We start from the raw sequence: 14,390 nt of genomic DNA, 5'->3' as shown, positions 1-14,390 counted from the left end.
ATAAATGCTAAGGATTTTTAGATGGTCCTGGAGTTCTGGTTCCTGTCCTTCAATCGCTGCAGAGAGCATAGCTGTAGACTGAAAGTCGGAGGTTTACAGCGCTTTAGACTTTTTAGGATTTGGTTTCAGTCCGTTGGCCGACTGCCAGGCTGATGCTCTGTGGAGACAAGAATTTAAAGAAAAAAAAAATGAGATAAACGATCAGTGTAACCCTGCGTAACCCTGGCAGCGCTATAGAAATGCTAAGTAGTAGTAGTAGTGTAGCTGATATGCAGATTGTAAGGTCTGCTTAGACCCCGGCTTGACACTAAGGCCCAGATGCATCAACCAAACGTAAAAAAAATCTAAAACGTAAAAATGCTTACTGAATTTGAAAAAACGAAGAATGCGTCAAAAAAAACAAGTCGCACATGTTCGGTGTGGTATTGTAAAGTACAATGCATTACAGATTCGTAATCCCCCTCGGTAATCGGCCCCTAAAACATGCGCAGAGCAGCCAAGCGTTATGCTGGCTGCTCTGCGCACGCCACAAACGTCAAAACAAAAACACAAACAGGTGGCTCCCCGTGCGAGGGGGGAGGGGGATCGGGACGTGCGAGCGTTTAGCTCTGTGATCCTAGCAGGAGAGTGCAGTTGAAGACGTCCTCCTCAAGACTCCAAAAAGGACGTCCTTCATAAACCCCCCTTTCTAACAAAAGACCCCTTTCACTGTGATCCCCTTTAGCTCAGCATCTGGGCCTAAGAAAAGAAGTTGATGTAATAAAACTGGCTAATGGATAAAGGAAAATATTAAACAAAAAATAGGTGCCAGGACAGGACACCTAGGTTTCACTCCTGGCTCAGGTTTTCTAACTTTCTGGGTTGCATAGGGATAGGGAAGTAGGGGCAGGGGAGGAGGGAGGAGTCCCCTTCTGGATCCAGGATTATAGGGCTCTGGTGCGTGAGCCCTGCTGAGAACTGTTACACTGTAAATGGATTTAATTTGAACAGTAATTTCTGGAAAGGCAGTTTATAAATTCCATCAAATCAGACTGGGCTAAACTATGTCAGTGGGGGGAGGGGGGATATGAAATAGAGGAAGAAAAGACTGAGTTAGTTGTGCATGAAGACTCATGTTGGACCCCAGGCCTGGTTCCTAGTGAGCTCCAAGTCTAAGGAATAGAAGAAGATGAGTTTATGCGGAGTAAAGACCAAGAGAGTCCAGTGACGTGGAATAACGTAGCAGAGATGGGATGACAGCTGGTATACGTGTGGGGTGAAGTGCCAGAAATTCAGGAAGAGGGTGAGGCGAGAAAGATTTAGCAGGAGGGAGAGGAGGGACGAGTGCTGGGATTGAGAAGTGGTAAAGGAAGTGGGGTACCTGAACTGAAGAGTGTACTGTAGCTTCCATTCCTGAGAGATGATACATTGTTACACATGAGAGGATGAATGTTAAGGGAAGGTGGAAAGGGTGTGACCAGTGGCATAGCACGCTCAATTTCACTAAAAGGAGCGTGCAGGACGTGAGGGGAAGACAGGGCAGGCAATGAGGTGGCGCCAGAGACCGGCAGTGGACAAAGGCTTCTGCTGCTGGGGGTTGGAGACCACCGCCAGCCCCAAGGTATTTGCTGCGGCACTTGCTGCGGCACTGGGTGGGGAGCGGTGGTGGGGCGGCAGACCAAAATGTGCCCCCCCCCCACCACCACCACCACCACAGGCTCTGGCCTTCTCCCACCGTGAGGTCTGGCTACGCCCCTGGTGTGACTATACCAGAGACCATGACAGGAGGCTGTCATTCCGTCTCGGTGTTCTACTGACATTCACAAAGCTCCCACACCTAGTGGAGTGCCCTCCATAGGACATCTGCTGTTGCACACTTGTGTTTTCAAAAAACAAAAAAAACTGCCTTGCTGGTCCATTCTGTAATTTTTAATAAGCTTCTGGACTTTGTATGTTTTTTAAAATCGCTGCCCTGGCCAGTCCTTCAAGGTAGCTTGAGTTCCCGTTACCAGTTAAAAACCGGGAGGGATGTTTTCTCAGAGACTATTGCTGCCAGTGCTGCTGTTCTTCCAGCAGGGGTCACTGTGGTAACAGCAGCTCAGGCACTTCATCTCCTCCATTCACTACGGGCCCTGCCAGTATTTAAGTATCTGTATCCAGTGCAAGTAGGGTTGAAGAACAAGAGACGGCATGATGTCCCAAAGCTGAAGCCTGTCCACCCAAGGAGGTTTTCATTTTCCCCAATGCAGCTGTCGCCATCTTGGTACACTCAAAACAATGTAATTGATAGGGTGACAAGTACTGCCTACTGGCTTCAGGCCAGATAATTGGCCAAGCATGCTTCTGCCATCTCCTGTTCGTCAAACCTGCTTGGCGAGGTTCTCTGTATGATGCTCCTGTCTTGTTTGTTTTCGCAGGAGGCTCTCCAATTCCAGGCAGTGTCCAAGCCTTTTCCTCATACCCAGGCACCATCTTTTCTGGAGATGACTTCTATATCTTGAGCAGCGGGCTGGTGAGAAGTTGCCAGGAAATTTTCTTTCTTTCTTTTAAACAATCCTTTATTGATATAACCAATACCAAACTTACATAAATTAAGGCAGATACACGGTGGTTCTTTTAGTGCCTCTATGTAATAGAAACGCATCTTAACGATTCCTTCCCTGTTCTCATGGTTACTCGAATTCAGAGTAAAGACAGATGTGAAATAATGGCTGTTCTGATGGAAACAGACAAAGCAGATCAGTAGTAGATCCAGACAAGTCTTTATTATAGAAATTCAAACCAATATAATGCCCGACAGAGGCTGTGTTTTGCCCATAAAGGGGCTGCATCAGGGGCTATGTGGTATATATGAAGATCTTCACCACCAAAAATATTAATACCCTTTTGGATAAGACACTAGAGAATGACACAGGGATGGGGACGGGGCAGGGATGGGAACAGAGCCCAAGAGGATGGGGACAACCTTTGTCCCTGTGTCATTCTCTATAAGACACCATAGCAGATTAAAAAAAAAAAAAAAAGAAAACAGCACCATGGCTACACAGTTGTCATAACAGCCGCTCTCCAGGAGATGGCAGTGTGCTCACTACTGATCTGTTTTGTCTGTTTTCCACCTTGGATTTTGTGGATCAGCTGCCCTTTTTCTTGGGACCTTGTTCTGATGGAAAGGCAGACGGATGCTTCCCCAGAGTAGGAGGTTCCTGCTTAGCAGGGGCGTAGCCAGACTTCGACGGGAGGGGGGGTCCAGAGCCCGAGGTGAGGTGGCACATTTTAGCCCCCCCCCCCCGGTGCCGCTGACCCCCGCCCCACCATTGCCAACCCACACCCCCCACCATTGTGACCCCGTCACCACCGACTTTGCCCCCCCCCCCCCCGACGACCCTCTCGACCACTCCCCTCCCACCGTCAACCCGCCGTTGCCTACGTTTGCTGTCGGGGGACCCCAACTCCCGCCAGCCGAGGTCCTCTTCTTTCCGCAAAAGGCTTCCTTCTGTTTCTTCTGATCTGCAAGGCTTTGTTCTGTGAGTCTGATGTCCTGCATGTTGTACATGCAGGACGTCAGAAACAGAAGGAAGCCTTTTGCAGAAAGAAGAGGATCTCGGCTGGCGGGGGTTGGGGTCCCCCGCCAGCAAAGGCAGGCGACGGCGGGAGGGGGGGATCGAGAGTGTCGACGGCAGGGGGGGTCCAGGGCCAAATCTACAGGGGCCCAGGCCCCACATAGCTACACCACTGCTGCTTAGTCCAAAGCCCCACTGATTGCCATGTTTTAAAAAAAGCTGACTTTTCTTCACTTGGCAAGGAAGGTAGCGCAGAGGCACAGTAATTAATCTATCCGTCTTATTAGCCATTAAACCAATTCATTTCCCATCAACAAATCTGTATATCCAAAATCCCACCCACCTGTGCAACCTGTCTTTTTCTCCTCCTCTCTCTCCTGAGATAAAATCCATGTTCCCTTCCAGATCTTTCTGTTCACATTCCGCTCACTGTGCCTCCCTCACATCTTTCCCTTTATGGCTACTGCTGACCATCTCCCCCCCCCCCCATACTTTTCCCCCCTCTCCCCTCTGTTTCCCTGTTATTTATTTTGTTGCATTTGTATCCCACATTTTCCCACCTATTTGCGGGCTCAGTGTGGCTTACAATACATTGTAAATGATGGAAATACGATTTGTTACAACTCAGTTATGGATTACATTGTGAGAAGTTATGCGAAGACAAAGTCAAAGTATCATTAAGGGAATGGGACCGAGGAAAAGAACAATGGAACAGTGGAAAGAGACAGCGGGAAACTGATAGGATAATAGAACATTAGCAAAAGAACATTTGGCATAACATTTTCTGTGAGTAACGGTATAAATGTGATAAAATTATGGAGGATGAGCATTCAGAAGAGAATGTATTGGTGTATTTCTGAAACAGTGAGTGTGGACTTCATGTGTTTCAATCCTTACAATAGATTTTGTCAAAGAGATGGGTCTTCAATAGTTTGCGGAAGTTGGTTAGTTTCTTGGATCGTTTTCAAGTTGCGTGGTAGTATATTCCAGAATTGCGTGCTCATGTAGGAAAAGGTTGATGCGTGCAGCGCCTTGTACTTTATGCCTTTGCAATTAGGGAAGTGGAGGTTGAGGAAAGTTCGGGATGATCTTTTAGCGTTTCTGGGTGGTAGGTCTATTAAGTCAGATATGTAGGCTGGGGCTTCACCGTGAATGATTTTGTGGACTAGTGTGCATACTTTAAAAGTGATGCGTTCCTTGAGTGGGAGCCAGTGTAGCTTCTCTCGTAAGGGTTTTGCACTTCTGCCCCTCCCATGGGATGAAAGGAGGAGAGCAAAGGGTTAAAAGAAGGGAGGAGAGTAAAGGAAAAGAGCAATAGAATTGGGGAGAAAGAGTCAGGAGCAAATATAAGAGGGAAAGGAATGAAGAATCTTCTGAAGAAAAGAACAAAAAGAGGAAACAACTGAAATAGAAAACAAAAAAAAAAAAAACACACACACAAAGGAAAGTGATAAAGAGGAAGAAGTAGAGGAAATGAAACAAAAGGCAGGAAATCTATCTTGTTTCTGACGGATATAAACTAATCATACTATAGATTCTTGAGGCCTGGTCCAAAAGTATTATGGTCTGTATGCGTGTCTAACACAGAGAATTTTTATGTTTGGAAAAAGCTGAATTTGGCAAGTTTGGCTCTCTGACGTTAGACATATTTTAGTTATGGTAGATTGGGTAACAATTTGTGGTCAGAAAACTTCAATGTTTGTTAGGTATCAGAAATGGAATATGTTCACCCCTGGATTGCTTTGAACAAATGTTCTAGATTTGCCCATGGAAAACTACGAACCTTAAGATCATCGGTGTAGTTTCGTGGTTACCCTACCTGTCCTTCCAACTATCGCCCCATCTCCCTCCTCCCTTTCTTATCGAATGTGCTGTTCACCATCGTTGCCTTGACTTTCTTTCATCTCAAGCTATTCTTGATCCACTTCAATCTGGCTTTCGCCCCCTTCATTCAACTGAAACAGCGCTTGCTAAAGTGTCCAATGACCTGTTCCTGGCCAGATCCAAAGGGCTCTATTCTATCCTCATCCTTCTCGCTCTATCTGCTGCTTTTGACACTGTTGATCACAGCCTACTCCTCGTTACGCTGTCCTCACTTGGATTTCAGGGCTCTGTTCTTTCCTGGTTTTCTTCTTATCTCTCCCAGCGTACCTTTAGTGTATACTCTGGTGGATCCTCCTCCACTTCTATCCATCCCACTGTCAGTTGGTGTACCTCAGGGATCTGTCCTGGGACCTCTTCTTTTCTCCATCAATACTTCTTCCCTTGGTACTCTGATCTCATCCCATGGTTTTCAGTATCATCTTTACGCTGACTCCCCCAGATCTACCTCTCCACACCAGAAATCTCAGCCGAAATCCAGGCCAAAGTATCAGCCTGCCTGTCTGACATTGCTGCCTGGATGTCTCACCGCCATCTGAAAGTAAACATGACCAAGACTGAGCTTCTTATCTTTCCCCCTAAACCAACCTCTCCTCCTCCCCCATTCTCTATTTCTGTGGATAACACTGTCATCCTTCCTGTCTCATCAGCTCGTAACCTTGGGGGTCATCTTCTGTTCCTCCCTCTCCTTCTCTGTACATATTCAACAGACTGCTAAAACCTGTCGTTTCTTTCTCTATAATATCACCAAAATTCACCCTTTCCTTTCTGAGCACACTACCAGAACCCTCATCCACACTTATCACTTCTCGCTTAGACTATTGCAACTTGCTTCTCACAGGTCTCCCACTTACCCATCTCTCTCCTCTTCAATCTGTTCAAAATTCTGCTGCACGACTAATATTCCGCCAGTGTCGTTATGCTCATATTAGCCCTCTCCTCAAGTCACTTCACTGGCTTCCTATCCGTTTCCGCATACAGTTCAAACTCCTCTTATTGACCTATAAGTGCATTCACTCTGCAGTTCCTCAGTACCTCTCCACTCTCATCTCTCCCTACATTCCTCCCCGGGAACTCCGTTCACTGGATAAATCTCCCTTATCTGCACCCTTCTCCTCCACCGCTAACTCCAGACTCTGTTCCTTTTATCTTGCTGCACCATATGCCTGGAATAGACTTCCTGAGCCGGTATGTCAAGCTCCATCTCTGGCCGTCTTCAAATATAAGCTAAAAGCCCACCTTTTTGATGCTGCTTTTAACTCCTAACCCTTATTCACTTGTTCAGAACCCTTATTTTATCATCCTCACTTTAATATTCCCTTATCTCTTGTTTGTCCTGTTTGTCTGTCCTGATTAGATTGTAAGCTCTGTCGAGCAGGGACTGTCTCTTCATGTTCAAGTGTACAGCGCTGCGTACGTCTAGTAGCGCTATAGAAATAAGTAGTAGTAGTAGTTATGGGCAGATGATCAAAAGCGCTGCTTTACCACACCTATGATCAGAGATAATTGCATGGAAATTTAAGCACGCAATTCTCTCTGATCATGGGGAAGAAGTGCGGGAGGATTGTGCCTGAGCATGGGATGAATAGGTTTAGCATGCATTTGCATGCTACTTGTGCTAGGAGCTCTGTTTTGCATTCATTTGCATGCTACTTGTGCTAGGAGCTCTGTTTTGCATTCATTTGCATGCTACTTGTGCTAGGAGCTCTGTTTTGCATTCATTTGCATGCTACTTGTGCTAGGAGCTCTGTTTAGCATGCATTCACTTGCTACTTGTGGTAGGAGCTCTGTTTTGCATTCATTTGCATGCTACTTGTGCTAGGAGCTCTGTTTAGCATGCATTCACTTGCTACTTGTGCTAGGAGCTCTGTTTTGCATTCATTTGCATGCTACTTGTGCTAGGAGCTCTGTTTTGCATTCATTTGCATGCTACTTGTGCTAGGAGCTATGTTTTGCATTCATTTGCATGCTACTTGTGCTAGGAGCTCTGTTTTGCATTCATTTGCATGCTACTTGTGCTAGGAGCTCTGTTTTGCATTCATTTGCATGCTACTTGTGCTAGGAGCTCTGTTTTGCATTCATTTGCATGCTACTTGTGCTAGGAGCTCTGTTTTGCATTCATTTGCATGCTACTTGTGCTAGGAGCTCTGTTTTGCATTCATTTGCATGCTACTTGTGCTAGGAGCTCTGTTTTGCATTCATTTGCATGCTACTTGTGCTAGGAGCTCTGTTTTGCATTCATTTGCATGCTACTTGTGCTAGGAGCTCTGTTTTGCATTCATTTGCATGCTACTTGTGCTAGGAGCTCTGTTTTGCATTCATTTGCATGCTACTTGTGCTAGGAGCTCTGTTTTGCATTCATTTGCATGCTACTTGTGCTAGGAGCTCTGTTTTGCATTCATTTGCATGCTACTTGTGCTAGGAGCTCTGTTTTGCATTCATTTGCATGCTACTTGTGCTAGGAGCTCTGTTTTGCATTCATTTGCATGCTACTTGTGCTAGGAGCTCTGTTTTGCATTCATTTGCATGCTACTTGTGCTAGGAGCTCTGTTTTGCATTCATTTGCATGCTACTTGTGCTAGGAGCTCTGTTTTGCATTCATTTGCATGCTACTTGTGCTAGGAGCTCTGTTTTGCATTCATTTGCATGCTACTTGTGCTAGGAGCTCTGTTTTGCATTCATTTGCATGCTACTTGTGCTAGGAGCTCTGTTTTGCATTCATTTGCATGCTACTTGTGCTAGGAGCTCTGTTTTGCATTCATTTGCATGCTACTTGTGCTAGGAGCTCTGTTTTGCATTCATTTGCATGCTACTTGTGCTAGGAGCTCTGTTTTGCATTCATTTGCATGCTACTTGTGCTAGGAGCTCTGTTTTGCATTCATTTGCATGCTACTTGTGCTAGGAGCTCTGTTTTGCATTCATTTGCATGCTACTTGTGCTAGGAGCTCTGTTTTGCATTCATTTGCATGCTACTTGTGCTAGGAGCTCTGTTTTGCATTCATTTGCATGCTACTTGTGCTAGGAGCTCTGTTTTGCATTCATTTGCATGCTACTTGTGCTAGGAGCTCTGTTTTGCATTCATTTGCATGCTACTTGTGCTAGGAGCTCTGTTTGCATTCATTTGCATGCTACTTGTGCTAGGAGCTCTGTTTTGCATTCATTTGCATGCTACTTGTGCTAGGAGCTCTGTTTTGCATTCATTTGCATGCTACTTGTGCTAGGAGCTCTGTTTTGCATTCATTTGCATGCTACTTGTGCTAGGAGCTCTGTTTTGCATTCATTTGCATGCTACTTGTGCTAGGAGCTCTGTTTTGCATTCATTTGCATGCTACTTGTGCTAGGAGCTCTGTTTTGCATTCATTTGCATGCTACTTGTGCTAGGAGCTCTGTTTTGCATTCATTTGCATGCTACTTGTGTTCAGAGCCTGCGAGCTTGTTGTTTCACACGCCCGGGGGCTCTGATCATGGGGCGGTAGCAAACGCAGGCGCTAGTGTGGGGCTAACAGCCTCTAGCGCCCACATTTGCTTCTGATCATCGGCCCAAGTTTGGGAGGCAAAGAGGAGGGGAGGAGGAGGGTGCTAATTCAGCACCTAGAGCATTTGGGTTTGGTGCCCCCCCCCCCCCCCACCAGCAGGGGCGTAGCCAGACTTCGGCGGGAGGGGGGGTCCAGAGCACAAGGTGAGGGGGCACATTTTAGCTCCCCTGGCACCACTGACCCCCCCCCCCCACCCGCCACTGCCGACCCTCCCCCCCCTCCTGCCACCAGCCCTCCCCCGCTGTCACCTACCTTTGCTGGCGGGGGACCCCAACCCCCACCAGCCGAGGTCTTCTTCCTTCGTTCTGTTTCTGAGTCTGACGTTCTGCACCCTCAGACTCACAGAAACAGAATGAAGCCTTGCGATCTGCAGGGCTTCGTTCTGTTTCTGTGAGTCTGACGTCAACGTGCAGGACGTCAGAAACAGAACGAAGGAAGAAGAGGACCTTGACTGGCGGGGGTTGGGGGCCCCCGCCAGCAAAGATAGCAGATGGTGGCGGGAGGGGGGGGGGTCGGTGGCAGGGGGGTCCAGGGCCAAATCTATGGGGGCCCAGGCCCCCATGGCCCCACGTAGCTACGCCCCTGTCCACCAGACTATGTCTTTGCTTAAGATGACTTCAGTTGTTCCTATCCTGACTCTTCACCACTTCCGCAGGGTGGGGCAGGTGATAGCTGACACTTCTGCAGCAGCACCAGAGCAGAGCTGGCCTTCTGGGTCCTCCCTCCCCCAACCCCACGTGGAGAAACTAACATGTGGGTGGATGAAGTTGTATGTTCTATCTGACACGCCCAACTGGCATATGACAACACATTAACTCTTCCTTTACCCACTTGGTGCAGGCCCAGGGCAGACATTGTGAGTGCAGGACTACAGTTTAAGCCCCGGGTCTTCCTGGCCAGTGTTAACCCTCTCTTCTCTCTTCAGGTGACGCTCGAGACCACCAATGGAAACAATAACCCCGCTCTCTGGAAGTACGTGCAGCCGGAGGGCAGCGTCTTCGAATGGCTGCGCAACGTTGTGGCCAATCGGCTGGCGAAGGGTGGAGCTGAGTGGGCCTCCATTTTCAAGAAGTTTAACAGTGGGACGTAAGTGGGCTTTGGTCTGAGGATAGAAAGAGTGGTGTGTACTGAAGATTTCAGCTACTGTAGTATAATAATAAGTTCCCCAAAAGTGACTCTTCCAAAATTAGTCCGAAGCAGTCCATGCATTTAGGGCTTTGATGTGTTCATATGGAAAATATCTTCATGGGGTCAAACTCCTAAAACTCAAGAACGTAATAAGAGTAAATGTCGGCAGATAAAAACCTGCACGGTCCATCTACCAAGGTGACATTCTGCACAGGTTCCACTTTTTCATTAATCTCTCTCTCTCTCTGCCAGTTTTGGGGCACAGACCATAGAAGTCTGCCCAGCATTGGTCCTACCTCCCATTTAAAACTTATAGCAGATGAAACGATAATTGCACGGTATCCAAATGTATTGACACATCCATGTAAGGCTGTTCCTGGGAGGCAGATACTGAGAGGCTGTCGTAAAAGGATGAATAAGGAGGTTTAACGGGGGCTGAAGGAAAGGCAGAGAAGCTTTACACTAGTGAAGGGCTTCAGAAGAGAGTAGCCAGTCCTTATGTCCATTTACAGGAATTCCTTGGAGCTGTGTGGAAGGTTACATCAATGAATGGGGGTTTGCTCTGTGTTGGAGGTGTTGGTAGTAACCTCCCCCCCCCTCTAACCTGCTGAAAGTCAGTGTGCGTTGGGAGTGCCTTTATAAACTGACCCACACCATCGGGGTGGGGCGTTAACATATCGGTGATCTGGATAAGAGAGTAGCCAGTGAGGTGATCACATTTACAGATGACACAGTAATATTCAAAATGGCTAAACGTACGAGACTGTAGAAAAAAGTCTGGGCATCTAAGCAGCTGGTGACATTTTTAATGTAGATGAAGACAACAGCTCATTGGGAACAATGATCCCAATACAGGTACACAGTTCTGGGTTCAGTATTAGACTACCAATCACAACAGGTAACATGGACCATCATACGGTAAGCATTAAATATCGGAGGAAATTTTTTTTCACTCAACGCGTAGTTAAACTCTGGAATTCGCTGCCGGAAAAGGTGGTTAAGGCGGTTGACTTAGCGGACTTCAAAAAAGGGTTGGACGGCTTCCTGGAGGAAAAAGCCATAGAATGTTATTGAATGGACGAGGGAATAATACAGTATTTCTAGGATGGGCGGGACAAATTGCTTGTTCTTTTGGCCGCTGTCGGTGACAGGGTGCTGGGCTCGATGGACCCTTGGTCTGTCCCAGCATGGCGATGCTTATGTACTTATAATATTCACTGTATGGCATACAAAAGTTATTAGACATTATTAGAGCTTTTGGAATATTGGGAATTAAAATAACACATCTTTTGAACCAATGAGGAATGGAGGCATAACTTTTGTATCCATACGATGTGACCCAGTGCTTATCGTTTGATGGTCCGTATAATATTGAACTACCTACTGTGATTGATATTCTTTGACTATTGGGTAGTTTCTCTGATGCTATTTTGACCACAATACATTTTCTAAATTGTTGGGTTCAATATTAGGACACCCCCCCTCCCTCCCTTCCCCAGGAGAAGAAGGATCTTGGGGTTGTTTGAGGCCATTGTATAACTTGCAGCTTCGATTTAGGTGCTACAATGGGGCAAACTTAGAAACACATAGACGTAGAAAAATGACGGCAGATAAAGATCATTGGCCCATCCAGGCCATCTGCTCTCCCTTTCACTTCCTTACAGGTCCTGTGTACTTGTCCCAAGCTTGGTTGAATTCAGATACAGTTTTCATCTCCATCACTTCCACCCGGAGGCATTTCACGAATTCACTACCCTTTCCATTAAGTATTTCCTCAGGTTACTTCTGAGTCTGTCCCCTTTCACCTTCATCCTGTGCCCCCTCGTTCCGGATCTTCCTTTCAATTGAAAGAGACTCGCCTCCTGTGCATTTATGCCATGTAGGTATTTAAATGACTCTATCATATGTCCCGTCCCCCCCCCCCCCCCCACACACACATTTCTTCCATAGTATATATGCCCCCACCGGAGAGGAGGAGGAGGGTCTGATGAAGCCCTTTTAGAGGTTTTCTTGAATGTATTCCTGCATGACTTTAGATTCCTCCCAGGAGAGGGTATACAGCCGACCCCAAGGTGGTGTCTTGCCCGGAAGTAATTCGATAGGGCAGTCAAAAGGACAGTGCGAAGAAGGGAATCAGCCTCCTGGGCATTGAAAACATCTTGGAAATCTCGATATTCCACAGGAAGGGAAGCATCGCAGGAAAGCAGGCCCCCGGGGGAGGCAGAAATAGTCCTCGGAGGAACCACCGGTGTGAGACAGGAAGCAAAACATTGGGAACCCCAACTGTCGGTATCACTAGTGGTCCAGTTGATACTTGGTGTGTGTTGTCGTAACCAAGGCAGGCCTAAAATAACAGGATGGATGGCCCGGGGAAGAACCAGAAGCTCTGTGGTCATGAAAGCAAGTGGAATGTTATCCATTGTTTGGGAAGGAACGGAGAATATTATAATACCTCTGTATCACACCATGGTCCAGCTGCCCCTTGAGTAACGTGTACAATTCTGTCATGTCCCCTACCTCAACGCGAGCGGTGTCCTCGGGCTGCGTAGTGTCCCGTCAACACGTACACTTGACTGGCACAGCCCTGAGCCATGTGTGTGTAGTTCTTCTCTGGCTTCAGGCTCCTTGATTGCTTTGCTTCCATGCACCTGGCTCTGCTCTCTTTCTCTGCCTGGCTTCCAGGCTTCTTGATTGCTTTGCTTGCACCAACCTGGGTCTGCTCTTCCTCTGCCTGGCTTCCTTTGCTTCTCTTCTATTGGTCTTCCAGTTCCTCCTTCCCCTGCTTTTGTCCTATGGCTGTGCCCCTTCTCCCTGCTGATGTCAGACACCAGCACTTTATCAGCTGAGCTCTCCCTAGACTCCTTGCTTGGGCTTCTACTTTGGTAGGTGTTACTTGCTCAGTAGTGTGCTTGTCCTCTACTTTGTTCTTCGTTGCTGACTTAGCCTGTACCTGGATTACTCTTGTGTCTGCTGCCTGCCTACTGACTCTGCCTGTACCTGGATTACTCTTGTATCTGCTGCCTGCCTACTGACTCTGCCTGTACCTGGATTACTCTCGTGTCTGCTGCCTGCCTACTGACTCTGCCTGTACCTGGATTACTCTTGTGTCTGCTGCCTGCCTACTGACCTTGCCTGTACCTGGATTACTCTCGTGTCTGCTGCCTGCCTACTGACTCTGCCTGTACCTGGATCACTCTCTTGCCTGCTGCCTGTCTGGCGGTCATGTTCTTTATCCCGCTTCCTGCTCCATCTCGTAAGCCCTGCAGTCCGCCCGCACCTAGGGGCTCAACCTCTGGGGAACGGTGGTCAGCGCAGGTGAAACCCGGGGTTATCCGGCCGCCAAGCAGAACCTGGTTCGAGTACCGGGATCGGCAGCGCTCTACTTGATACAAGAACTCACAGGTCTGACAAATTCTGATCACCTCATCTCAAAAAGATCTAGTGGAACTGGAAAAAGGATAGAGAAGGGCACCCAGAATGATAAACCGGATGGGAGGGCTCCCTTGTAAGAGGCTGAAAAGGTTAAGGCTCTTCACTTTGTAGAAGACTTGACTGGGAGGGGATATAACAGAGATTTATAAATTCTTGAGTGGGGTGGAACAGTTAATAGGGAACGTTTACCCTTCCTAAGAAGACTGACACTATGGAACACCTTCATGAAACTAGCAGAAAGATTTAAAACTGTTTATTTATAAATCTTAGAAACAGCTTCCCTGAACAATTATATAATATTAACTAAACAACTGAGTTCATTAACATAAACTGAATTACTCACTAAATGATGGACTGAACTAAAGTGTCCAGCTGTTTGACCCCTCAAAAGAAGGGTTTAGCCCAGTGGTTCCCAAACCTGGTCCTGGAGGTACCCTCTGCCAGCATAGGCGCCCGGTATAAGAGGCTTGGAGAGGCTAAGCCTCCCCCCTGCTGCAGCAGAATGGATCAGCTGTGGAGTCCAGCTGCTCTGAGGGGATTAAATTGTTGATTTACCTCCATCCTCACAGCAGGAGCTGCAGTGAAAGCCCTCTAGCAGTTGTAGAAATTGGTGTATGGTTTGTTTATCTTACTGCTGGGAAAGCAGGGGGGGTTGGCTGGAGGTGTCCTGGGTTGCCAGGGAGATATTTAAGGAGGATGACTTCCTGACCTGCACTGAGGACAGATAGCAGCAGAATCGGATACTGGGCCAGCATGATCAGAAAAAGTCACCAGACAACAAAGGTAGAAAAGATCATTTTATTTTCATTATAGTGTTTGGAATATGTCCACTTTGAGAATCAGGTGCTCAACATTAAAAGTTTATATTTATTTA

The 14,390-nt window shown here is 47.2% G+C and overlaps 1 protein-coding gene across 1 annotated transcript in view; it reads left to right on the top strand.

Annotated features, from left to right (window-relative positions):
• The window catches only part of PLBD2 (phospholipase B domain containing 2), a 59,020-nt gene that overhangs the window by 27,545 nt on the left and 17,085 nt on the right, over positions 1–14,390 (top strand). The window contains exons 6-7 of the mRNA XM_030218835.1: positions 2,397–2,491; positions 9,882–10,042. Of these exons, the coding sequence (XP_030074695.1) occupies positions 2,397–2,491; positions 9,882–10,042 (256 nt within the window). The remainder of the gene's footprint in view (positions 1–2,396; positions 2,492–9,881; positions 10,043–14,390) is intronic.

The sequence above is a fragment of the Microcaecilia unicolor genome, chromosome 11, assembly GCF_901765095.1.
Source record: "Microcaecilia unicolor chromosome 11, aMicUni1.1, whole genome shotgun sequence".
Taxonomy (NCBI): Eukaryota; Metazoa; Chordata; class Amphibia; order Gymnophiona; family Siphonopidae; genus Microcaecilia; species Microcaecilia unicolor.
Note: the sequence above shows the minus strand (reverse complement) of the source record. Positions and strands in the feature narration are given on the sequence as shown.